The sequence below is a fragment of the Coregonus clupeaformis genome, unplaced genomic scaffold, assembly GCF_020615455.1.
Source record: "Coregonus clupeaformis isolate EN_2021a unplaced genomic scaffold, ASM2061545v1 scaf1305, whole genome shotgun sequence".
NCBI lineage: Eukaryota > Metazoa > Chordata > Actinopteri > Salmoniformes > Salmonidae > Coregonus > Coregonus clupeaformis.
Window position 1 is genome coordinate 104,007 of NW_025534759.1, and position 27,943 is coordinate 131,949.

General features: G+C 44.6%; 2 protein-coding genes across 2 annotated transcripts in view; one reads left to right on the forward strand and one right to left on the reverse strand.

The window, feature by feature from the left end:
- Window positions 1–27,943, forward strand: part of LOC121532851 (dedicator of cytokinesis protein 2) — a gene marked incomplete at its 3' end in the record, with an annotated part of 127,502 nt that overhangs the window by 78,195 nt on the left and 21,364 nt on the right. The window lies entirely within an intron of this gene.
- On the reverse strand, window positions 130–24,851 carry LOC121532866. The gene is made up of 4 exons (XM_041838661.2): window positions 24,668–24,851; window positions 6,603–8,573; window positions 4,222–4,296; window positions 130–1,199 (listed from the first exon to the last, which is right to left on the reverse strand). Exons 2-4 carry the CDS (start codon window positions 8,276–8,278, stop codon window positions 1,034–1,036), a joined length of 1,917 nt encoding a protein of 638 aa, XP_041694595.1. The 5' UTR covers window positions 8,279–8,573; window positions 24,668–24,851; the 3' UTR covers window positions 130–1,033.

Sequence of the window (27,943 nt, forward strand, 5' to 3'; positions counted from 1 at the left end):
TAGTACCACAGTTTCATTGTAAATGGTGGTAGTCAAAAGTGCTTTAAGTGAGTCATCATGGCACAAAAAAAAAGCTTTAGGGAATCACTCTTCAAGCTGAAGTCATGTTCTGTTTAAAATACACTCCTTTATTGGATCCCAATATAACTATTACAAACAGCTGCAGAAACACAGTGAGAGGAAGAGGAAGAGCATTGTGGGAGATCACACACTGGGATGGTTTATAAAAAAGCACTGATGTGGTAGGTTAGGGTCCGGTGCTGATGATTGGTTAAACAGTAAATAGGGTGTAGTCTAAGAAGCAAAGGTTGATTCTTATTGGTTGAGCTTGTGTTATAACCAATAGCGTTGTGGAAGAGTGGAAGCTCATAGTGTAGAGTGGTTATGATTGTCTTTGTGTGTGTGTGTGTGTGTGTGTGTGTGTGTGTGTGTGTGTGTGTGTGTGTGTGTGTGTGTGTGTGTGTGTGTGTGTGTGTGTGTGTGTGTTTGGTGGACTAGGAGGAGAATCCTGAATGGATCCTCGCTCTGTCAGTCAAGTATGGGAGACTGTTGATTGGTTGCACGGCCTGTCACTCTCTGAAGGGCTTGATGATGGAATTGTCTCTGTTTAGGTAGTAGAGTTCCTCTCTCCAATGTGACCATGAATTCTCATCTCACAGATGTTAGAACTACAGAAAGGTCACCAATGTCACAGCCTTCTAGATTGAACTCTTCTCAGAGTTTAGTGTCTCTCCTAAATCCATAACTCAGTAACTGTCCCAAAGCTTTAGGTTAAAGTAACTTTATCAATCAGCCCGAAGTTGTGGGCTGATGTATTGTTCGCTCTCCAACCAAGTCCATGATGATCCATAGATCTCCATAGATACCATAACAGGTGTAGAGTTCCCATAGCAACAACAATGAAACAGGAGCAGTCCCCATGGTCCATAGACTCACACCTGTCCAATCCCCATGGAAACAGCAGTCCGGAATGTCTTCATGGCGACTGTACCGCCGGCGATGGCTGTGTGTGGGGGAGTTTGTCTGTGTGTGCCTACAACCACCAGAAGCACTTTTTGCGTAGTTTCTTGACGCGAGTCTTGGCGCTGGGGTGGGAGGGGGCAGGTTTGGTGACAGGGAGGGGAAAATCATAGTCCCTGTCTAGAGTCTCCATCACTGGCTGGAACCTCCCCTCCTGCTGCCTGAAGTCATGCTCCACACTGGGGAGAGAAAGAGGGGGAAAGAGGAGAGGGTGGGATAGAAGGTGAGAGTGAGGGATACAGAAAGAGGGGGAGAGTGAGTGGGAGGGTGGGATAGAAGGTGAGAGTTAGGGAGACAGAGGGGTAACTTGTATTTATGCAAATGTTATTTTATATAAATGCAGTTACATGAACACAATAACATACTGTACATTGATGCACATGCTTCACACCTCTTAATCACCATGTGCTGATGCAAGTGCACACTTAATCAGACAGACAGACAGACACACACACTCTGAAATCGTTTCACGTTCACAGCATTCTTGCACTTCATGCACCACTACATCACAGGCTGGAGAGATGAGAGGAGTGTGAGAAGAGAGAAAGAGAGAGAGAGCAGAGGAGGAGAGAAGGAGAGTCATCTTAAAGTGTTGAAACATAAACAGAGGGCTGAGGGAAAGACTTTTCAAAGCAATCCCTCCACTTTAACCTCTCTCTCTCTCTCTCTCTCTCTCTCTCTCTCTCTCTCTCTCTCTCTCTCTCTCTCTCTCTCTCTCTCTCTCTCTCTCTCTCTCTCTGTCTCTCTCTGTCTCTGTCTCTCTCTCTCGTCTGTCTGTCTGTCTGTCTGTCTGGTCTGTCTGTCTCTCTCTCTCTCTCTCTCTCTCTCTCTCTCTCTCTCTCTCTCTCTCTCTCTCTCTCTCTCTCTCTCTCTCTCTCTCTCTCTCTCTCTCTCTCTCTCTCTCTCTCTTTTTTACTCTTCAGGTCATATTGTAGTGGAGGTTGAGTGTTTCTGTGGCTAGTTTGGCTTGAAAGTTTAACGATGAAGTCTCTCTCTGTGTGTGTGTGTCTGTAGAGAGGGAAGAGATGAGATGCATAGGGATTTAGCATCTGGAGTTAATGAGGCTTATGATGAGAGAAGGACATCAGAGGGGATGACACGCACCCACACATACCCGCACGCATGCACTCGCACGCACGCACCCACGTATGCACACCCGCACGCACCCACACGCACCCACACGCACCCGCACGCATGCACCCACGCATGCACACACACGTATGCACGCATGCACACACACACCCGCACGCACACACACACACTCACACACACACACACACCCACTCAGTCAACTTATTTGCTCTCTCCTGACAAATAAAAGCTGAAATGAAACCTCTCTAATGACACCAATGAATTGGAAGAGAGAGTGATATGAAATACACACCTCTAGAGGAGAAAAGAGGGAGCGATGAGAAGGGTGAAGAGAGGAAGGTTTGATGAGCACTTGTGGGGTAGAAATTATGAAATTATGAAATTATGAAATTATGAAATGATGAGGTGAATATTGAAAGAGGAGGGAAAGAAAGGCATACAAAGAAAGAGGAAAGAGGGGGAGTAAATGTAGAGGCACACGAGGGAGGGAAAGAGGGGAGGATGGCTAGATTACGTCGGGAAAGAGGAGGCCAGAAGACATGAAAGAGAGGTAAAGCCGAGATGCAGACACAGGGGAGAGAAGAGGAAGATGAATAAATGATAAAGCACTGGAGAGGAGCACTACAACTGAAACCACACACATACGCACGCACACACATATACACACACACACACAAATAGACAGTAATAAGCCTTAACCCTGTCCTACACATTCCTTGCTGTGCAGTATATGTTTTTACAGTAGTTTTTGAAGAACAAGCATGTTTGCCCATGTATACTCTCTCCACCCCCCCTTTCCATAATTTCTCCTTTCTCTCTCTCCATCGTTCCTCCTGTCTCTTTGTTTGGGGGATTATGCCTGAGTTGGGAAAGCTGCTTAATTGATTCCCCAAGCTGGCATCTACAGTAGTGTGTGTGTGTGCGTGCGTGTGTGTGTGCGTGCGTGTGTGCGGTGTGTTTTTTTCTTTCTATCTGAACTTTCTTTATTTCTCTGTCATGCAGATTAATTACAATTGACAAAACATCTACAGGCAGGAAACATCAAACTGTCGATTTCCAGCTCAAATCATTAAGGGGGAAACCTCCATGCAAGCTCAATCCCTTTTCTGTCTTTATTCTACCCAATCATCCCCTCTCTGTGTCCCGCTGAGTGTGTGATAACACCATAACTGTACCATCAAATACATGACTTTGTTGATGTGTGTGTGTGTATGTGTTTCGTAACACACACGTAGTCCCGTGTAGCTCTGTTGGTTCGATTCCCGCGGGGGACCAGTATGAAAATGTATGCACTCACTACTGTAAGTCGCTCTGAATAAGAACGTCTGCTAAGTGACTAAATGTAAATAACCACAAACCAACGATCAGCATCACCCAATGGCCTCAGAATGACTGTAAAGTGTGTGTGTGTGTGTGTGTGTGTTTCTATGAAAATGATCCCCCTCTTTAGTTTTGATTAACTGTACGTGATTTTCCATGTGTCTGTAGTGTGTGTGTGTGTGTGTGTGTGTGTGTGTGTGTGTGTTTGTGTGTACCAGCATATTGGGAATAATAGAATATTACTGATATTTATTCAGAGAGAGTGAGAGATTTGGGACAGGCAGGCAAGGAAATCCCCAAGATGGAGAGAGAGAGGGATGGAGGGAGGTTGAGAGAGAGGGAGATAGATACAAGGCTGAAAGAGAATGGGGTTAGAAAGAGGGAGAGGTAGAGGGAAGGATATGCACCAAATAAAGATTCTGAGAGTCTTAGAGAGAGAGAGAGAGAGAGAGAGAGAGAGAGAGAGAGAGAGAGAGAGAGAGAGAGAGAGAGAGAGAGAGAACCAGCCCATAGAGAGAGCCAGTAGATTTTGTAGTCGACTTGAGCTGCAACAGATTTCCACAACGATTTTCCATGTTGCTACCAACCTTATTATAACGCCAAAATGAAACATTTGTTCACAAAAATATTGTTCTCACATATTAGTGTTATTTAACACTGTAAATGAAAGGAATTAGTGGTTTTGGGTGGATTTTTCCTTTAAGTTGAATACACTAAGTGTAAGTTAGTGACTAAATGACTAAAATGTGAAGGTCAAATAGGAAGGTTGTGTATACTGTGGTGGTATACCTGTAGATAATGCAGGCAGTCTTCTGGCAGGTGGGACAGTTGTTGATGTCCTGTCCAGTTCTGTAGGAGCAGCGCCTGACACAACAACAACAACAACAACAACAACAACAACATATTAGCACGAGGAGGAAAACAAGAAGAACACCAAACACACACTTACACACACTTACACAATGCACACACACACACATAATGCACACACACACACACACACACAAAATGCACAGAGACACAAAGGGAGCATAAAACATCAAACGTTCAATACGGCGCCAAACCTATTAGCACTGCACCAAACACAAACACACACACACACAAACAGACGCCACAGAGGAACAGTGTGTATCCTGTTGTTGGGAGTCTTGCTGTGCTGCCCAAACATTAATTGCATATCTTCAATGATAATCTCGGAGGGATTAGTTTGGTATTAAAGGGAGCTGTCAACCCAAGAGAACTGACAGAGAGAGGGAGGGAGGGGGGAGAGAGCGAGAGAGAGAGAGAGAGAGAGAGAGAGAGAGAGAGAGAGAGAGAGAGAGAGAGAGAGAGAGAGAGAGAGAGGGAGAGAGGGAGAGGGGGAGGGAGGGGGAGGGAGGGAGGGGGAGAGGGAGAGAGAGAGAGAGAGAGAGAGAGAGAGAGAGAGAGAGAGAGAGAGAGAGAGAGAGAGAGAGAGAGAGGGAGAGGGAGAGAAGAGGGAGAGAGGGAGGGGGTAGGGAGGGAGGGAGGGAGAGAGAGAGAGAGAGAGAGAGAGAGAGAGAGAGAGAGAGAGAGAGAGAGAGAGAAAAGAGAGGGAGGGAGGGAGGGAGGGAGAATTATAGAAGAAGTTGAAACAAAGGTAGAAGAGTGGGTAAAAGAGAAGAGAGGAAAAGGAAAGATGAAGATAGGAGAGAGGAGAGAGGAGAGAGGAGAGAGGAGAGAGGAGAGAGGAGAGAGGAGAGGAGATAGGGACAATAAGAGAGGGGGTGCAGTCTCGTGTGGGATAAGGGGGAGATGGTGAGTGATGGACAGATTGACAGCGGAGGGAGAGATGGTGAGTGATGGACAGATTGACAGCAGAGGTAGAGATGGTGAGTGATGGACAGATTGACAGCGGAGGGTGAGATGGTGACTGATAAACAGATTGATAGCAGAGAGGGAGATGGTGAGTGATGGACAGATTGACAACGGAGGGGGAGATGGTGAGTGATGGACAGATTGACAGCGGAGGGTGAGATGGTGAGTGATGGACAGATTGAGAACGGAGGGGGAGATGGTGAGTGATGGACAGATTGACAGCGGAGGGGGAGATGGTGAGTGATGGACAGATTGACAACGGAGGGGGAGAGATGGTGAGTGATGGACAGATTGACAGCGGAGGGTGAGATGGTGAGTGATGGACAGATTGACAGCGAAGGGGGAGATGGTGAGTGATGGACAGAATGACAGTGGAGGGGAGATGGTGAGTGATGGACAGAATGACAGTGGAGGGGAGATGGTGAGTGGAAGTTAGTGAAAGGACAGAGGGTAGAGAAGAGAGGAGCGAAGGAGAAGTCAAATATATATTGTATGGAGTAAGAAGTTATTCATAGCAGGACAGAAAGAAAGAGGGTGGTAATTAAAGACAGTGGGAGGGATGGAGGGAGGGAGGGAGGGAGAGGGGGATGGGTGGAGGTGAAGAGAGATGAATAGCAGAGGAGTGAATACAAGTAGAAGAATGAATATTAAACAGTGAATGAGTAGAGAAGAGAAGAGAAGGGGAACAAAGAAGAAGACAATTGGACAATTTTCTAAATGAGAGAGTGGGAGTGTGTGGAGAGAAAGAGAGAGGAGGAGAGAGGGAGAGTGTTTGATTTGTGTGAGATCACAAAGGAGATAGAGATAGAAATGTGGAGAGAAAGAGAGAGGAGGAGAGAGGGAGAGATAGAAGGGAGAGGAGGAGAATGAGAGAGGGAGAGAGAGGTAGATATCTTCTGTTGATCTGAAGGCCTGAGGAAGCAGGCTTCAGATCATATGATAGAATGTCAGAGCAGCTGAATAGAACATGAAGGTAGAATGTGATATTGACTTTTAGACAGCCACGTCAGAAAGGAGTTCTGTACACATATCTCTATGGATGTTCCTCTGTGCTCTGTAATACTGCATACAGTACATCACAGCCGCAGCAATACTCCCATGACCTGACATTTAAAATGCATTACCAAGTTGAAAGTTGATGCTCAAACGAACTCCCATACGTTCACACAACATTTTTTCTCCCTCTCTTGCACGCTCGATCAGTCTCTCTCTCTCTCTCTCTCTCTCTCTCTCTCTCTCTCTCTCTCTCTCTCTCTCTCTCCCTCACACATGCACTCATTCACACACACACACGCACACACAAACCTCTCCCTCCCTCCTTCTCCCTCGCTCACCCTTCGCTGAGGGCCTTGCTCTTCTCCAGGTCTTGGATAACGTTGAGGAGGACTTTGATCTTCTCCTGGTTGGAGAGCAGACTCTCCTCCACACTGTGGAGATGCCCGTGGAGGCCCCCTGACACACAGCCCTGTAACCCTCCGGGTACTCCCGCCTGGACACCTGCCTGTACCAGCACCAGCCCCCCTGGGGCCCCGTTGCATTTTGGGGCCACATGGGCAGCAGGGGGAGCATGGGGAGTGTGTGCGTATTTTAATGGGGCAGGGGTTTTGGAGTCTTCTGATTTCATTGGCTGTGCTGGTGGTGTTTTGGGGTGCAGGGAAGGGGTGAGGTGTATAGGTTTGAGTTGGGTCTGAAGGACAGGGGGGGCTGGTTTTGTGTTCACCTGGGCAGGGTGGCAGGGGTTGGGGGAGTGTTTAGGTGGGAGAGGGGGTGTGGCTGAGGATTTTGTGCCTATGAGGAGGACTGGGGGTGGTGGCTTGGGGGTGACTTGTATAGATGAGTCTGGTGGAGAATGTTGGTTGTCAGATGACGTCTCTGTGTTTCTGTCTGGAAAAGACTGTGTAGCTGGAGAAGACGTTTTCTTCCTGGTAGCTGTGTGTTTCTTCGTGGCGTGTGAGTGTGTGTCTGTTGTCTGTGTGTGTGTTTCTTTCTGATGTAACTTGGGTAACCTGGGTTCTGAGTCTGTTGTATTGGTATGTGTGTGTTGTGTATCCTTAGTGTTAGGACATGGGGTCACAGGTGCATCTTTCGCAGGCGGAGTGTGTGTCCTTTGGGTTGCATGTGGAGAGGGCAATGTCTGAGTTTGTGTTTGAATGTTCTTCACAGCTGTGTGTGGGGTTGGTGGTGTGTGTGTGTGTGTGTTCAGAACAGGGGAGTCTCTCCGGTTCTGGTTGGGGAGTACAGACTTTTTCCGGGGAGGAATCGGTAGAGTCTGGCTTTCTGTGATCTGATTGGCCATTCGCCTGCGGCACGCGGTTGCCATGCAGGTGGGTGGGGCCTGGGACTGTCTCCGCCCACAGGTTCCACAGAGGCGGGGTGATGATGATTTCATCATTCTACAGGGCCTTGGTGGCGTGGCATGAGAGCTCACAGACTGAGACACACTCCCTGACCTCAGTGCAGGGCGAGACTCCTCCCCTCTAAGAGACTGGACCCTCCTCCTCTCTCTGATTGGCTCATTGCCCTCAGCACCCTCAGTGCAGACCCCGCCCACCACCTCAGGGGCAACCACACTCCCATTAGTGTATCGAGACGTCCATTTCCCACTGGACCTATGGCCAGACTCCCTGGGATTGGCCCGTATTGCTTTGATCTGACAGTAGACCCCGCCCCCTGACCCCTGTGACCCCATGTCTTCCTTTGTTAGACTGTTGATGGCGTTCTGACTCGTCTCCTTGGAAATGGCAAATCCACCACCGCCGCCACTGCTGCATGAGTCACAAACAACCCCAGTTTCTGAAGGCATGGTCATTGCTGTGGCGACATGGTTGTTGCTCCGCCCTGTCTCTGGATGCTGCGTCCGTGTTGGCTGATTGCATTTGATTGATGGGAGGGTCCAAAGGCCGGGGGAGGTCTGCACCCCCACACTGCACAGCAGCCCCCATCGCCCCCCCGCCAGGGGCACCCCCAGTGCAGGCACCGGATTGGTCGGATCAGCCAACCTTCTGCCCATAGCCCCAGTCGATTGGCTCAGCCCCCAGAGGAGCTGGAAGGGGAGGAGCCACTCTGTGACATCACAATGGGAGGAGGCGGTCTTATATCTGAGTGGAGAGATGAGTCACTGGTCTCTGTTTATCCAAGTGAAGAGTGTTGTTGAGAGAGAGAGATGTATAGTTACAGTGGATTAGTGTACTGTTGCTCATTGACCATAGAATCTATGGTTGTTCTGTCCCAGCTCTGCTTCTGTCACTGGTATGACGTCACCAATCAGTCTGACCATTGGTCCTCATGTCTCTGGTTATTCATTTCTTGATTGGATGAGAGAAGAAGAGAAGAGAGAGAAGAGAAGAGAAGAGAAGTGAAGAGAAGAGGAGAGGAGAGAACGGAAGAGAAGAGGAGAGGAGAGGAGAGGAGAGGAGAGGAGAGGAGAGGAGAGGAGAGGAGAGGAGAGGAGAGGAGAGGAGAGGAGAGGAGAGAGAAGAGAGAGAGAGAGAGAGAGAGAGAGAGAGAGAGAGAGAGAGAGAGAGAGAGAGAGATTCTGAACAGTTGATTGGTATTTAAAAAGTCCCTTCACAAAAAAAGTTTTGAATGTGTGTAAATTCACTGAGACAATGTGTGAGGACAGTGATGATCGGAAATAGTGTGTGTGTGTGTGTTTCCTTGCAGTGGTTACAGTGGGCTGAAAGCTCCAGTGAATTGAGTCCCCTGTTGCCTCAAGGTGAGCCTAATTTTCCACCCTTAGATTGGTGGCTGGTGTGCGTGCGTTCGTGCGTGTGTGTGAGGGACGCTTTACTGCACAGTAATGAAACCATGCTCTCGCCCACTCATAGGACAGGACTATGTAGTTTATAGGTCTCTGGTGAGATGGCTGCTCTGATGCAACCACCTCTCTGTACAATATGCAAGTCACATGGGCTCACTGCCAAACTAAACCAGTGTAAGTGGGGGGATGTAGTTTGTTGAGGCAATTGTCATGAGGCTAGTGGAAGTTACTTTATTACATATAGTTATAAACTGGGTGGTTTGAGCCCTGAATGCTGATTGGCTGACAAAACATTTATTTGTACTATTTGTACTAATTACATTGGTAACCAGTTTATAACAGCAATAAGGCACCTCAGGGGTTTGTGATACATGGCCAATATACCACGGCTAAGGACTGTGTCCAGGCACTCCGCGTTGCGTCGTGCTAAAGAACAGCCCTTAGCCGTGGTATATTGGCCACATACCACACCCCCTCGGGCCTTCTTGCTTAAATATTCCCTGTGTGGAGATTATATCCAGCACATTCTTCAAAGGCAAAGATTATACAGCTCTGAAGTGTGTGTGTGTGTGTTTTAGGGATGCAGAATTGGGACAAGGATAGGAATGGGGGGAGAGGATTACTGTACTTATCTCTTTCTAATTCATTAGCTTTGGGGTTAACAGCAACACACACACACACACACACACACACACACACAAACACACCCTCTTTATCAGAAGAGGTAGTGAAGTATACCAGTTGTACTCAGTACTCTTGTCTCTCCTCAGACTGTGTTCTATTTATTTTGTACTTTGTCTATTCTTGTTCTCCCTCCTTTCCTCCCTCCTCCTCATTCTCCTCCTCCTCCTCCTCCTCCTCATTCTCCTCTCTCCTCCTCATTCTCCTCCTCCTCCTCCTCCTCATTCTCCTCCTCCTCCTCCTCCTCCTCATTCTACTCATTCTCCTCATTCTCCTCATTCTCCTCATTCTCCTCCTCCTCCTCCTCCTCCTCCTCCTCCTCCTCCTCCTCCTCCTCCTCATTCTCCTCATTCTCCTCCTCCTCCTCATTCTCCTCCTCCTCCTCATCCCCCTCATTCTCCTCTTCCCCCTCATTCTCCAACTCCTCCTCATCCCCCTCCTCCTCACAGAAACAGGAGATAAGCTCCTGCCCTATGAGCCAAGGCTACTTACTTACTTTACTACTACACCCCGTCACCCTGACCCACCATGCCTCTCTCTGTCATATCTATATCATTAGCCCACTGTCTCTCTCTGTCATCCCTATATCATTAGCCCACTGTCTCTCTCTGTCATCCCTATATCATTAGCCCACTGTCTCTCTCTGTCATCGCTATATTTAGCCCACTGTCTCTCTCTGTCATCGCTATATCATTAGCCCACTGTCTCTCTCTGTCATCACTATATCATTAGCCCACTGTCTCTCTCTGTCATACCTATATCATTAGCCCACAGTCTCACTCTGTCATCCTTATATAATTAGCCCACTGTCTCTCTCTCTCATCCCTATATCATTAGCCAACTGCCTCCCTCTGTAATCCCTATATCATTAGCCCGCTACCTCTCTCTGTCAATCCTATATCATTAGCCCACTGTATATCTCAGTCATCCCTATATCATTAGCCCAATGTCTCACTCTGTCATCCTTATATCATTAGTCCACTGTCTCTCTATGTCATTCCTAAATCATTAGCCAAGTGTCTCTCTCTGTCATCCCTATATCATTAGCCAACTGTCTCTCTCTTTCTTCCATATATCAGTAGCCCAGTGTCTCTCTCTATCCTCCCTATATCATTAGCCCATTGACTCTGTCATCCCTATATCATTAGACCACTGTCTCTCTCTGTCATCCCTATATCTTTACCCCAATGTTTCTCTCTGTCATCCCTATATCATTAGCCCATTGTCTCTCTCTGTCATCCCTATATCATTAGCCCAGTCTCTCTCTCTGTCATCACTATATCATTAGCCCACTGTCTTTCAATGTCATCCCTATATCGTTAGCCCACTGTCTCTCTCTGTAATCCCTATATAATTAGCCCAATGTCTCTCTCTCTCATCCCTATATCAATAGCCCACTGTCTCACTCTGTCATCCATATATCATTAGCCCACTGTCTCACTCTGTCATCACTATATCATTAGCCCACTGTCTCTCTCTCTGTCATCCCTATATCATTAGCCCACTGTCTCTCTCTTTCATCCCTATATAATTAGCCCACTCTCCTTCTCCGTCAACCCTATATCATTAGCCCACTGTCTCTCTCTGCAATCTCTATATCATTAGCCCACTATCTCTTTCTATGTCATCTCTATATCATTAGCCCACTGTCTCTCTCTGTCATCCCTATATCATTAGCCCACTCTCCTTCTCTGTCAACTCTATATCATTAGCCCACTGTCTCTCTCTGTAATCCCTATATCATTAGCCCACTCTCTCTCTCTGTCATCATAATATAATTAGCCCACTGTCTCTCTCTCTGTCATCCCTATATCATTAGCCCAATGCCGCTCTCTGTCTTCCCTAAATGAGTAGCCCACTGTTTCTCTGTCATCCCTATATCATTAGCAAACTGTCTCTCTTGCTGTCATCCCTATATCATTAGCCAACTCTCTCCCACTGTCATCCCTATATCATTAGCCCGGTCTATCTCTCTGTCATCCCTTTTTTATTATCCCACTGTCTCTCTCTGTCATCCCTATATCATTAGCTCACTGTCTCTCTCTGTCATCTCTATATCATTAGCCCACTGTTTCTCTCTATGTCATCCCTATTATAATAAGCCCACTGTCTCACTGTGTCATCCCTATATCATTAGCCCACACTTTTTCTCTGTCATCCCTATATAATTAGCCCAGTCTCTCTATTTCTGTCATCCCTATATCATTTACCCAATCTCTCTCTCTCTCTGTCATCCCTATAAAATTACCCCAATGTTTCTCTCTGTCATCCCTATATCATTAGCCAAGTGTCTCTCTCTGTCATCCCTATATCATTAGCCAACTGTCTCTCTCTTTCTTCCATATATCAGTAGCCCACTGTCTCTCTCTATCCTCCCTATATCATTAGCCCATTGTCTCTGTCATCCCTATAACAGTAGACCACTGTCTCTCTCTGTCATCCCTATATCATTAGCCCATTGTCTCTCTCTGTCATCCCTATATCATTAGCCCAGTCTCTCTGTCATCACTATATCATTAGCCCACTGTCTTTCAATGTCATCCCTATATCGTTAGCCCACTGTCTCTCTCTGTAATCTCTATATCATTAGCCCACCATCTCTTTCTATGTCATCTCTATATCATTAGCCCACTGTCTCTTTCTGTCATCCCTATATCATTAGCCCACTCTCTCTCTCTGTCATCCCTATATCATTAGCCCACTGACGCTCTCTGTCTTCCCTATATGAGTAGCCCACTGTTTCTCTGTCATCCCTATCTCATTAGCCCACTCTCTCTCTTGCTGTCATCCCTATATCATTAGCCAACTCTCTCCACTGTCATCCCTATATCATTAGCCCAGTCTCTCTCTCTGTCATCCCTTTTTTATTATCCCACTGTCTCTCTCTCTCATCCCTATATCATTAGATCACTGTCTCTCTCTGTCATCTCTATATCATTAGCCCACTGTCTCTCTTTATGTCATCCCTATTATAATTAGCCCACTGTCTCACTGTGTCATCCCTATATCATTAGCCCACACGTTTTCTCTGTCATCCCTATATAATTATCCCAGTCTCTCTATTTCTGTCATCCCTATATCATTTACCCAATCTCTCTCTCTGTCATCCCTATATCATTAACCCACTTCCGCTCTCTGTCTTCTCTATATGAGTAGCCCACTGTCTCTCTGTCATCACTATATCATTAGCCCTTTGTCTCTCTAGCTGTCATCCCTATATCATTAGCCAACTCTCTCCCACTGTGATCCCTATTATAATTAGTCCACAATTGTGTCTCTCTGTCATCCCTATATCATTACCCTCTGTCTGTTTTCCCTATGTCATTAGACCAGTCTCTCTCTCTGTCATCCCTATATCATAAGCCTAGTCTAAATCTCTTTCATCCCTATATCATTAGCCGACTGTCTCTCTCAGTCTTCCCAATATAATTAGCCCACTGTCTATTTATCTGTCATCCCTAAATCATTATCCCACTGTTTCTCTCTCTCTCATCCCTAAATCATTAGCCCACTGTCTCTCTCTCCTTCATCCCTATATTATTAGCCCACTGTCTCTCTCTGGCATCCCTATACTATTAGCCCACTCTCTCTCTCTCTGTCATCCCTATATCATTAGCCCAGTCTCTATCTGTCATCCCTAAATCATTAGCCCAATGTCTCCCTCTGTCATCCCTATATAATTATCCCAGTCTCTCTATTTCTGTCATCCCTATATCATTTACCCAATCTCTCTCTCTGTCATCCCTATATCATTAACCCACTTCCGCTCTCTGTCTTCTCTATATGAGTAGCCCACTGTCTCTCTGTCATCACTATATCATTAGCCCATTGTCTCTCTAGCTGTCATCCCTATATCATTAGCCAACTCTCTCCCACTGTGATCCCTATTATAATTAGTCCACAATTGTGTCTCTCTGTCATCCCTATATCATTACCCTCTGTCTGTTTTCCCTATGTCATTAGACCAGTCTCTCTCTGTCATCCCTATATCATAAGCCTAGTCTAAATCTCTTTCATCCCTATATCATTAGCCGACTGTCTCTCTCAGTCTTCCCTAAATCATTAGCCCACTGTCTCTCTCTCCTTCATCCCTATATTATTAGCCCACTGTCTCTCTCTGGCATCCCTATACTATTAGCCCACTCTCTCTCTCTGTCATCCCTATATCATTAGCCCAGTCTCTATCTGTCATCCCTAAATCATTAGCCCAATGTCTCTCTCTCTGTCATCCTTATATCATTAGCCAACTGTCTATCTCTGTCATCCCTTTATAGTTAGCCTACTGTCTCTCTCTGTCTTCCCAATATAATTAGCCCACTGTCTATCTATCTGGCATCCCTAAATCATTAGCCCACTGTCTCTCTTTCTCTGTCATCCCTATATCATTAGCCCACTGTGTCTCTCTGTCATCCCTATATCATTAGGCCTCCCTTTCTCTCTCTCTCTGTCATCCCTATATCATTAGCCCAGTCTCTCTCTCTCTCATCCCTCTCTCATTAGGCCACTGTCTCTCTCTGTCATCCCTATATCATTAGCCCACTCTCTCTCTCTGTCATCCCTATATATTAGCCCACACTCTCTCTCACTCTCTCATCTCTATATCATTAGCCCTCTCTCTCTCGGTCATCTCTATATCACTAGCCCTCTGTCTCTCTCTGTCTTCCCTATATAATTAACCCAATGTATCTCTCTGTCATCCTTATATCATTAGCCCACTGTCTCTCTCTGTATTGCCTATATAATTAGCCCACTGTCTCTCTCTGTTCTCCCCATATAATTAGCCCACTGTCTCTCTCTCTGTCATCCCTATATCATTTGCCCACTGTCTCTCTCCGTCTTCCATATATAATTAGCCGACTGTCTCTCTCTGTCAAACCTATATCATTAGCCCACTGTCTCACTCTGTCATCACTATATCATTAGCCCAATGTCTCTCTCTGTCCTCCCTATATAATTAACCCACTGTATCTCTCTGTCATCCACATATCATTAGCCTACTGTCTCTCACTCTGTCATCCCTAAATCATTAGCCCACTGTCTCTTTTTTCTGTCATCACTATTTCATTAGCCCACTGTCTCTCTCTGTTATCTCTATATCATTAGCTCACTGTCTCACTCTGTCATCCTTGTATAATTAGTCCACTCTCTCCCTCTGTCATCCCTATAAAATAAGCCTACTGTCTCTCTCTGTCATCCCTATATCATTAGCCCACTGTCTCTCTCTGTGTTCCCTATATAATTAGCCCACTGTTCTCTCTGTCATCCCCATATCATTAGCCCACTGTATCTCTCTGTCTTCCCTATATAATTAGCCGACTGTCTCTATCTTTCATCCCTATATAATTAGCCCACTGTCTCTCTCTATGTCATACCTTTAATATTAGCCCAATCTCTCATTCTGTCATCCCTTAATTATTAGCCCACTGTCTCTCTCTATCATCCCTTTATCATTAGCCAACTGTCTCTCTCTGTCATCGCTATATCTTTATACCAATGTCTCCCTCTGTCATCTCTATATAATTAGCCCACTTTTTTTCTCTGTCATCCCCATTATAATTAGCCCACTTTCTCACTGTGTCATCCCTAAATCATTAGCCCACTGACTCTCTCTGTCATCGCTATATCATTATCCCACTGTCTCTCTCTGTCTTCCCTATATAATTAGTCCATTGCCTCTCTCTGTCATCCCTATATCAATAGCCCATTGTTATCTCTGTCATCCCTATATAATTAGCCCACTGTCTCACTCTGTTATCCATATATCATTAGCCCACTGTCTCTCTCTGTCTTCACTATATAATTATCCCACTGTATAACTCTGTCATCCCCATATCATTAGCCTACTGTCTCTCTCTCTGTCATCCCTACATTTATAGCCCACTGTCTCTTTCTCTGTCATCCCTATTTCATTAGCCCACTCTCTCTCTGTCATCTCTATATCATTAGCTCACTGTCTCACTCTGTCATCCTTGTATCATTAGTCCACTGTCTCACTCTGTCATCCCGATAAAATTAGCCTATTGTCTCTCTCTCTGTCATCGCTATATCATTAGCCCACTGTCTCTCTCTGTATTCCCTATTTAATAAGCCCACTGTCTCTCATTCTATCATCCCTATATAATTAGCCCACTGTCTCTCTCTCTCCGTCATCCCTTTATTATTAGCCCAGTGTCTCATTCTGTCATCCCTTTATTATTAGCCCTCTGTCTCTCTCTGTCATCCCTATATCATTAGCCCACTGTCTCACTCTGTCATCCTTGTATCATTAGTCCACTGTCTCTCTCTGTCATCCCTACAAAATTAGCCCTCTGTCTCTCTCTGTCATCCCTATATCATTAGCCCACTGTCTCTCTCTGTCATCGCTATATCATTATCCCAATGTCTCTCTCTGTCATCTCTATATCATTAGCCCACTGTCTCTCTCTCTGTCATTCCTATTATAATTAGCCCACATTCTCACTGTCTCATCCCTATATAATTAGCCTACTGTCTCTATCTGTCATCCCTTTATTATTAGCCCAGTCTCTCTCTCTGTTATCCCTAAATCATTAGCCCACTGTCTCTCTCTGTCATCGCTATAATATCCCACTGTCTCTCTGTCTTCCCTATATAATAAACCCACTGTATCTCTCTGTCATCCCCATATCACTAGCCCACTGTCTCTCTCTCTCTGTCATCCCTATATCATTAGCCCACTCTCTCTCTCTGTCTTCCCTATTTAATTAGTCCACTGTCTCTCTCTGTTATCCCTATAAAATTAGCCCACTGTCTCTCTCTCTAAGTCATCCCTATATCATTAGCCCACTGTCTCTCTCTGTCTTCCCTATATAATTAGCCCATTGTTTCTCTCTGTCATCCCTATATAATTAGCCCACTGTCTCTCTCTGTCTTCCCTATATAATTAGCCCATTGTTTCTCTCTGTCATCCCTATATAATTAGCCCACTGTCTCTCTCTCTGTCATCCCTTTATTATTTTCCCTGTCTCTAATTCTGTCATCCCTTTATTATTAGCCCTCTGTCTCTCTCTGTCATCCCTATATCTTTAGCCCACTGTCTCTCTCTGTCATCGCTATATCATTATCCCATTGTCTCTCTCTGTCATCTCTATATCATTAGCCCACTGTCCCTCTCTCTGTCATCCCTATTATAATTAGCCCAATTTATCACTTTGTCATCCCTATATCATTAGCCCACACATTTTTTGTCTGTCATCCCTATATATTTAGCGCAGTCTCTCTCTCTGTTATCCCTAAATCATTAGCCCAATATCCCTCTCTGTCACCGCTATATCATTATCCCACTGTCTCTCTCTGTCTTCCTATATAATTAGTCCATTGTATCTCTCTGTCATCCCTATATCATTAGTTCATTGTCTCTCTCAGTCATCCCTATATCATTAGCCCACTGTCTCTCTCTGTCTTCCTTATATCATTAGCCCACTGTCTCTCTGTCTTCCCTATATAATAAACCCACCGTATCTCCCTGTCATCCCCATATCACTAGCCCACTGTCTCTCTCTCTCTGTCATCCCTATATCATTAGCCCACTCTCTCTCTCTGTCTTCCCTATTTAATTAGCCCGCTGTCTCTCTCTGTCATCCCTATAAAATTAGCCCAGTGTCTCTCTCTGTCATCCCTTTATTACTAGCCCAATCTCTCATTCTGTCATCCCTTTATTATTAGCCCTCTGTCTCTCTCTGTCATACATATATCAATAGCCCACTGTCTCTCTCTGTCATCTCTATATCATTAGCCCACTGTCTCTGTCTCTGTCATCCCTATTATAATTAGCCCACTTTCTCAATGTGTCATCCCTATATCATTAGCCCACACTTTTTTGTCTTTCATCCCTATATAATTAGCCCAGTCTCTCTCTCTGTTATCCCTAAATCTTTAGCCCACTGTCTCTCTCTGTCATCGCTATATCATTATCCCACTGTCTCTCTCTGTCTTCCCTATATAATTAGTCCATTGTATCTCTCTGACATCCCTATATCATTAGCCCATTGTCTCTCTCTGTCATCCCTATATCATTAGCCCACTGTCTCTCTCTGTCATCCCTATATCATTAGCCCACTGTCTCTCTTTGTCTTCCCTATATAATTAACCCACTGTATCTCTCTGTCATCCCCATATCATTAGCCCACTGTCCCTCTCTCTCTGTTATCCCTAAATCATTAGCCCAATGTCTCTTTGTCTATCATCCCTATATCATTAGCCCACTGTCTAACTCTGTCATCCCTATATAATTTGCCTACATTCTCTCTGTCTTCCCCATGGCAGTAGCCCACTGTCTCTCTTTGTCATCCCTATATCATTAGCCAACTGTCTCTCTCTGTCATCCCTATATCATTAGCCCTCAGTCTCTCTCTGTCCTCCCTATGTCGTTAGACCAGTCTCTCTCTGTAATCGCTACAGTGAGGGAAAAAAGTATTTGATCCCCTGCTGATTTTGTACGTTTGCCCACTGACAAAGAAATGATCAGTCTATAATTTTAATGGTAGGTTTATTTGAACAGTGAGAGACAGAATAACAACAAAAACATCCAGGAAAACGCATGTCAAAAATGTTATAAATTGATTTGCATTTTAATGAGGGAAATAAGTATTTGACCCCCTCTCAATCAGAAAGATTTCTGGCTCCCAGGTGTCTTTTATACAGGTAACGAGCTGAGATTAGGAGCACATTCTTAAAGGGAGTGCTCCTAATCTCAGCTTGTTACCTGTATAAAGACACCTGTCCACAGAAGCAATCAATCAATCAGATTCCAAACTCTCCACCATGGCCAAGACCAAAGAGCTCTCCAAGGATGTCAGGGACAAGATTGTAGAGCTACACAAGGCTGGAATGGGCTACAAGACCATCGCCAAGCAGCTTGGTGAGAAGGTGACAACAGTTGGTGCGATTATTCGCAAATGGAAGAAACACAAAAGAACTGTCAATCTCCCTCGGCCTGGGGCTCCATGCAAGATCTCACCTCGTGGAGTTGCAATGATAATGAGAACGGCGAGGAATCAGCCCAGAACTACACGGGAGGATCTTGTCAATGATCTCAAGGCAGCTTGGACCATAGTCACCAAGAAAACAATTGGTAACACACTACGCCGTGAAGGACTGAGATCCTGCAGCGCCCGCAAGGTCCCCCTGCTCAAGAAAGCACATATACAGGCCCGTCTGAAGTTTGCCAATGAACATCTGAATGATTCAGAGGAGAACTGGGTGAAATTGTTGTGGTCAGATGAAACCAAAATGGAGCTCTTTGGCATCAACTCAACTCGCCGTGTTTGGAGGAGGAGGAATGCTGCCTATTACCCCAATAACACCATCCCCACCGTCAAACATGGAGGTGGAAACATTATGCTTTGGGGGTGTTTTTCTGCTAAGGGGACAGGACAACTTCACCGCATCAAAGGGACGATGGACGGGGCCATGTACCGTCAAATCTTCGGTGAGAACCTCCTTCCCTCAGCCAGGGCATTGAAAATGGGTCGTGGATGGGTATTCCAGCATGACAATGACCCAAAACACACGGCCAAGGCAACAAAGGAGTGGCTCAAGAAGAAGCACATTAAGGTCCTGGAGTGGCCTAGCCAGTCTCCAGACCTTAATCCCATAGAAAATCTGTGGAGGGAGCTGAAGGTTCGAGTTGCCAAACGTCAGCCTCGAAACCTTAATGACTTGGAGAAGATCTGCAAAGAGGAGTGGGACAAAATCCCTCCTGAGATGTGTGCAAACCTGGTGGCCAACTACAAGAAACGTCTGACCTCTGTGATTGCCAACAAGGGTTTTGCCACCAAGTACTAAGTCATATTTTGCAGAGGGGTCAAATAGGGCTCTGTCATCCCTAAATCATTAGCCCACTGTCTCTCTCTGTCATACCTATATCATTAGCCAACTGTCTCTCTCTCTGTCATCCCTATATCATTAGCCAACTATCTATCTCTGTCTTCCCTATATAATTAGCCCACTGTCTATCTCTCTGTCATCCCTATATCATTAGCCCACTGTCTCTCTCTGTCATCGCTATATCATTATCCAATTATCTCTCTCTGTCATTTCTATGTCATTAGCCCACTGTCTCTCTATCTGTCATCCCTAAATCGTTAGCCCACTGTCTCTCTCTGTCAACCCTAAATCATTAGCCCACTGTCTCTCTCTGTCTTCCCTATATAATTAGCCCACTGTCTCTCTCAGTCTTCCCAATATAATTAGCCCACTGTCTATCTCTTTGTCATCCCTAAATCATTAGCCCACTGTCTCTCTCTAGTCATCCCTATATCATTAGCCCACTCTCTCTCTCTCTGTCATCCCTAAATCACTAGCCCACGGTCTGTCTCTATCATCCCTAAATCATTAGCCCACTGTCTCTTTCTGTCATCCCTATATCATTAGCCCAATGTCTCTCTCTCTGTCATCCCTGTATCATTAGCCAACTGTCTATCTCTGTCATCCCTATATAATTAGCCTACTGTCTCTCTCTGTCTTCCCAATATAATTAGCCAACTGTCTATCTATCTGTCATCCCTAAATCATTAGCCCACTGTCTCTCTTTCTGTTATCCCTAAATCATTAGCCCACTGTCTCTCTCTCTGTCATCCCTATATCATTAGCCCACTGTCTCTCTCTGTCTTCCCTATATCATTAGCCCACTGTCTCTCTCTGTCATCCCTTTATTATTATCCCATTCTCTCATTCTGTCATCCCTTTATTATTAGCCCTCTGTCTCTCTCTGTCATCCCTATATCATTAGCCCACTGTCTCTCTCTCTGTCATCCCTATTATAATTAGCCTACTTTCTCAATGTGTCATCCCTATATCATTAGCCCACACTTTTTGTCTGTCATCCCTATATAATTAGCCCAGTCTCTGTCTCTCTGTTATTCCTAAATCATTAGCCCACTGTCTCTCTCAGTCATCCCTAAATCATTAGCCCACTGTCTCTCTCTGTCATCGCTATATCATTAGCCCACTGTCTCTCTCTGTCTTCCCTATATCATTAGCCCACTGTCTCTCTCTGTCATCCCTTTATTATTATCCCATTCTCTCATTCTGTCATCCCTTTATTATTAGCCCTCTGTCTCTCTCTGTCATCCCTATATCATTAGCCCACTGTCTCTCTCTCTGTCATCCCTATTATAATTAGCCTACTTTCTCAATGTGTCATCCCTATATCATTAGCCCACACTTTTTGTCTGTCATCCCTATATAATTAGCCCAGTCTCTGTCTCTCTGTTATTCCTAAATCATTACCCCACTGTCTCTCTCAGTCATCCCTAAATCATTAGCCCACTGTCTCTCTCTGTCATCGCTATATCATTATCCCACTGTCTCTCTCTGTCTTCCCTATATAATTAGTCCATTGTCTCCTTCTCTGTCATCCCTATATCATTAGCTAACTGTCTCTCTCTGTCATCCCTATATCATTAGCCCTCTGTCTCTCTCTGTCTTCCCTATGTCGTTAGACCAGTCTCTCTCTCTCCGTAATCCCTATATCATATGCACACTGTCTCTCTCTGTCATCCCTATATCATTAGCCTAGTCTATCTCTCTGTCATCTCTATATTAATAGCCCACTGTCTCTGTCTGTCATCCCTATATCATTATCCCTGTCTCTCACTCTGTCATCCCTATATCATTAGCCCACTCTCTCTGTCATCTCTAAATCATTAGCCCACTGTCTCTCTCTGTCATCCCTTTATCATTAGCCCACTGTCTCTCTCTCTGTCATCCCTATTATAATTAGCCTACTTTCTCAATGTGTCATCCCTATATCATTAGCCCACACTTTTTGTCTGTCATCCCTATATAATTAGCCCAGTCTCTGTCTCTCTGTTATCCCTAAATCATTAGCCCACTGTCTCTCTCTGTCATCCCTAAATCATTAGCCCACTGTCTCTCTCTGTCATCGCTATATCATTATCCCACTGTCTCTCTCTGTCTTCCCTATATAATTAGTCCATTGTCTCTCTCTGTCATCCCTATATCATTAGCTAACTGTTTCTCTCTGTCATCCCTATATCATTAGCCCTCTGTCTCTCTCTGTCTTCCCTATGTCGTTAGACCAGTCTCTCTCTCCGTAATCCCTATATCATATGCACACTGTCTCTCTCTGTTATCCCTATATCATTAGCCTAGTCTATCTCTCTGTCATCTCTATATTAATAGCCCACTGTCTCTGTCTGTCATCCCTATATCATTAGCCCTGTCTCTCACTCTGTCATCCCTATATCATTAGCCCACTCTCTCTGTCATCTCTAAATCATTAGCCCACTGTCTCTCTCTGTCATCCCTTTATCAATAGCCCACTGTCTCACTCTGTCATCCCTTTATCACTAGCCCACTGTCTCCCTCTGTCATACCTATATCATTAGCCCTATGTCTCTCTCTTTCATCCCTATATCATTAGCCCTCTGTCTCTTTCTGTTATCCCTATATCATTAGCCCAGTCTCTCTCTCTGTCGTCCCTATATCATTAGCCCTCTCTCTCTGTCATCTCTATATCATTAGCCCACTGTCTCTTTCTGTCATCTCTATATCATTAGCACATTGTCTTCTCTGTCATCTCTATATCTTTAGCCCACTGTCTCTCTCTGTCATCTCTATATCATTAGCCCACTGTCTCTCTCTGTTATGCCTATATAATTAGCCCCTCTCTCTGTCATCCCTATATAATTAGCCCACTCTCTCTGTCATCTCTAAATCATTAGCCCACTGTCTCTCTCTGTCATCCCTTTATCATTAGCCCACTGTCTCTCTCTGTCATCCCTATATCATTAGCCCACTGTTTCTCTCTGTCATCCCTTTATCACTAGCCCACTGTCTCCCTCTGTCATTCCTATTTCATTAGCCCTATGTCTCTCTCTTTCATCCCTATATCATTAGCCCACTGTCTCTTTCTGTTATCCCTATATCATTAGCCCAGTCTCTCTCTCTGTCGTCCCTATATCATTAGCCCTCTCTCTCTGTCATCTCTATATCATTAGCCCACTGTCTCTTTAAGTCATCTCTATATCATTAGCGCACTGTCTTCTCTGTCATCTCTATATCTTTAGCCCACTGTCTCTCTCTGTCATCTCTATATCATTAGCCCACTGTCTCTCTCTGTTATCCTTATATAATTAGCCCAGTCTCTCTCTCTGTCATCCCTATATCATTAGCCCACTGTCTCTCTGTGTTATCCCTATATAATTAGCCCAGTCTCTCTCTCTGTCATCCTTTTATCATTAGCCCACTGTCTCTTTCTGTCATCTCTATATCATTAGCCCACTGTATCTTTCTGTCATCCCTATATCATTAGCCCACTGTCTCTCTCTCATCCCCGTCCTTCTTTCTTTTCTCTCTGTCTGATAATCAGTGTGTCTGGGTCTCTGTGGCCCTCTCCCTCTGTCACTGGCCTGATAAAACACACAAACGCACACACACACACACACACACACACACACACACACACACACACACACACACACACACACACACACACACACACACACTCTCACACACATACACACACACACACAGATACACACACACACACACACAAACGCATGGACACACACACACACAAATGTCTCACCCTCTTTGTCTCTCACTTTCCCCCTTTATGTCCCTCTAACTCTTTCTTTCATCTCCTCTCTCCTCTCCAGAGTAAGCCTTTTCATTCTAAATACATTCATTTGTCATAACCTATTGATTAATCATCACACTCCCTCACTCCCTCACTCCCTCCTCTCCTCCCTCTGTGCAATAGGTCTGTCTGTCTGTCTGTAACTCTTCTCTCCTCCCTCTCTCCGTCTCTGTCTATTTCCTCTAGGTGTTTACTTTCCATCAGTCCATGACTGGGCCTCTGTGTTAAAACTCAGGGTACTGAAGGAGGTAAAGTGGTGTGGGCAAACGGGATCAGTGAACACACACATGCATGGATTTAGACTCTCTCACACACACACACACACACACACACACACACACACACACACACACACACACACACACACACACACACACACACACACACACACACACACACACACACACACAGAAACACAAACGTATGCATGGGGTACACGTGCCCTATGCAGCACACACATACACACATACAGTATACAAACAAACACACGCAACTTTCCCACGCTTGTGCCGCATAAACACTAACACACACTTCTGCTTAGATCTGTGTGAACATGAATTATATGAGGGGAATGACTGCAGCAATACACTCAGGGACAGCTTTGCGCTTTCAGCTATTCACTAGAGGTATAACACACACATAGATTTAAAACACACACACACAGCTTTAAAACACACACACACAGCTTTAAAACACTATATCGAGTTCATAGGGCTTCATATAGCAGATTGTAAATGCACGCCTGATGCAAAGACACACACACACAAACACAATGCAAAAGTGAGGATAAATGTTGCATGAGACACACACACACACACCACGCGTACGCACGTGGACATATAAACTCACACACATAGCATGCCGTAACACACTGCATCAAATCCTACAGTGACAGATGGACACACCACACACACACACACACACACAGTGTCACACATACACACCCTTGCTGGATCAAAGTCACTCTCAGTGATTGCAGTCACAAATAAAAACACATAGTGCTGGGACAGTTGGCAACACAAACCCACCATTGCAGGACAAACAATAACTCTCAATTGAATGTCCACATACCAACAGGCACTTACACACGCATTAACACACAAACACTAAAACACGCACTAACAAACATGCACTAATCCACGCACTTACACATGCACTAACAAACAAATACTAACAACACACAAACAAATCAAACACAACGACTCAGGGGAAGCCTCACAGACACAGGTGTGTGTGTGTTGTCTAATGATGGTTCCTACCAGAGTGTACAAGACATCCTGTATCTCTCAGACCACTCCTCCATAACTACTGTTCTTAATCAGTCTCTCACTCACCTCCACTCCTTTACGCTATTCCTCCGCTCCCATCCACACACTACTCTTCTCTTTCCCCTACTCTCCTCCTTTCTCTCTCACACTCTTCCAGTTAGTCAACTGTATTAGTCCAGTGCTTTTACCCTCCCTATTTCGCTCTCTCTGAGTTGCTGACTCCCGCGCTCCGCGGAGCTAACTGATCCTCTCTCTCTCCCTCTGTCCCTCCCTCTGTCCCTCACTATCTCTCTCCCTCTCCTCTCCCTCTCTCTTACTCTCTCTCTATCTCACCCACCCACTCTCTCTGTTTCCCTCTAGTTCTACACCCTCTTCCCCCTCAATCGCTCTCTATCGTTATCTCTCTCTCTCTTTCTTTTGCTTTCTTTCTTTCTTTCTTTCTTTCTTTCTTTCTTTCTTTCTTTCTTTCTTTCTTTTCTTCTCTCTTCTTTCTCTCTCTCTCTCTCTCTCTCTCTCTCTCTCTCTCTCTCTCTCTCTCTCTCTCTCTCTCTCTCTCTCTCTCTCTCTCTCTCTCTCTCTCTCTCTCTCTCTCTCTCTCTGTCTCTCTCAATTCAATTCCAATTTCAATTTAATGGCTTTATTGGCATGGGAAATGTATGCTAACATTGCCAAAGCAAGTGAAGTAGATAGTAAACAAAAGTGAAATAAACAATAAATATTAACAGTAAACATTACACTCAGAAATTCCAAAAGAATAAAGACATTTCAAACGTCATATTATGTATATATACAGTGTTGTAACAACGTGCAAATAGTTAAAGTACAAATGGGAAAATAAATAAACATAAATATGGGTTGTATTTACAATGGTGTTTGTTCTTCACTGGTTGCCCTTTTCTTGAGCCAACAGGTTACAAATATTGCAGCTGTGATGGCACACTGTGGTTTTTCACCCAGTAGATAAGGGAGTTTATCAAAATTGGGTTTGTTTTCGAATTCTTTGTGGATCGCTGTAATTTGAGGGAAATATGTGTCTCTAATATGGTCATACATTTGGCAGGAGGTTAGGAAGTCCAGCTCAGTTTCCACCTCATTTTGTGGGCAGTGTGCACATAGCCTGTCTTCTCTTGAGAGCCAGGTCTGCCTACGGCGGCCTTTCTCAATAGCAAGGCTATGCTCATTGAGTCAGTACATAATCAAAGCTTTCCTTAAGTTTGGATCAGTCACAGTGGTCAGGTATTCTGCCACTGTGTACTCTCTGTTTAGGGCCAAATAGCATTCTAGTTTGCTCTGTTTTTTTGTTTGTTATTTCCAATGTGTCAAGTAATTCTCTTTTTGTTTTCTCATGATTTGGTTGGGTCTAATTGTGTTGTTGTTGTTGTTGTTGTTGTCCTGGGGCTCTGTGGGGTCTGTTTGTGTTTGTGAACAGAGCCCCACGACCAGCTTACTTAGGGGACTCTTCTCTCTGTAGGTAATGGCTTTGTTATGGAAGGTTTGGGAATCGCTTCCTTTTAAGTGGTTATAGAATTTAACGGCTCTTTTCTGGATTTTGATAATTAGCGGGTATTGGCCTAATTCTGCTCTGCATGCATTTTTTTGTGTTTTACGTTGAACACGGAGGATGTTTTTGCAGAATTCTGCATGCAGAGTCTCAATTTGGTGTTTGTCCCATTTAGTGAATTCTTGGTTGGTGAGCCCAGACCTCACAACCATAAAGGGCAATGGGTTCTATAACTGACTCAAGTATTTTTAGCTAGATCCTAATTGGTATGTCAAATGTTATGTTCCTTTTGATGGCATAGAAGGCCCTTCTTGCCTTGTCTCTCAGATCGTTCACAGCTTTGTGGAAGTTACCTGTGGCGCTGATGTTTAGGCCGAGGTATGTATAGTTTTTTGTGTGCTCTAGGGCAACGGTGTCTAGATGGAATTTGTATTTGTAGTCCTGGCAACTGGACCTTTTTTGGAACACCATTATTTTTGTCTTACTGAGATTTACTGTCAGGGCCCAGGTCTGACAGAATCTGTGCAGAAGATGCTGTAGGTGCTGCTGTAGGCCCTCCTTGGTTGGTGACAGAAGCACCAGATCATCAGCAAACAGTAGACATTTGACTTCAGATTCTAGTAGGGTGAGGCCGGGTGCTGCAGACTGTTCTAGTGCCCTCGCTAATTCGTTGATATATATGTTGAAGAGGGTGGGGCTTAAACTGCATCCCTGTCTCACCCCACGGCCCTGTGGAAAGAAATGTGTGTGTTTTTTGCCAATTTTAACCGCAGACTTGATGTTTGTGTACATGGATTTTATAATGTTATATGTTTTTCCCCCAACCCCACTTTCCATCAATTTGTATATATTGACCCTCATGCCAAATTGAGTCAAAAGCTTTTTTGAAATCAACAAAGCATGAGAAGACTTTGCCTTGGTTTTGGTTTGTTTGTTTGTCAATTAGGGTGTGCAGGGTGAATACGTCGTCTGTCATACGGTAATTTGGAAAAAAACAATTTGACATTTGCTCACTGAGGAAATGAATTAGTCTGCTGTTAATGATAATGCAGAGGATTTTCCCAAGGTTGCTGTTGACGCATATCTCACGGTAGTTATTGGGGTCAAATTTGTCTCCACTTTTGTGAATTGGGGTGATCAGTCCTTGGTTCCAAATATTGGGGAAGATGCCAGAGCTAAGGATGATATTAAAGAGTTTAAGTATAGCTAATTGAAATTTGTGGTCTGTATATTTTATCATTTCATTGAGGATACCATCAACACCACAGGCCTTTTTGGGTTGGAGGGTTTCTATTTTGTCCTGTAGTTCATTCAATGTAATTGGAGAATCCAGTGGGTTCTGTTAGTCTTTAATAGTTAATTCTAAGATTTGCATTTGATCATGTATATTTTTTTGATGTTTGTTCTCTGTTATAGGGCCAAAAAGATTGGAGAAATGGTTTACCCATACATCTCCATTTTGGATAGATAGCTCTTCGTGTTGTTGTTTGTTTAGTGTTTTCCAATTTTCCCAGAAGTGGTTAGAGTCTATGGATTCTTCAATTACATTCAGCAATTTCTGACATGCTATTCCTTCTTTTTCCGTAGTGTATTTCTGTATTGTTTTAGTGATTCACCATAGTGAAGGCGTAGGCTCAGGTTTTCTGGGTCTCTATGTTTTGGGTTGGATAGGTTTCTCAATTTCTTTCTTAGGTTTTTGCATTCTTCATCAAACCATTTATCACTGTTGTTACTTTCCTTCGGTTTTCTGTTAGAGATTTTTAGATTTGATAGGGAAGCTGAGAGGTCAAATATACTGTTTAGGTTTTCTAGTGGAACGTTTTGTCCAGGAAGTTGTCTTT

Excerpts from the sequence above, each read along its gene's own strand:
- LOC121532866 (XM_041838661.2), bottom strand. The coding sequence starts at position 8,278 with ATGGGCAGAAGGTTGGCTGATCCGACCAATCCGGTGCCTGCACTGGGG. Across the intron at positions 4,297-6,602 it reads AGCAAGGCCCTCAGCGAAGG|GCGCTGCTCCTACAGAACTG; the intron begins GTGAGCGAGGGA and ends TTGTTGTGTCAG. Across the intron at positions 1,200-4,221 it reads ACTGCCTGCATTATCTACAG|TGTGGAGCATGACTTCAGGC; the intron begins GTATACCACCAC and ends TTCTCTCCCCAG.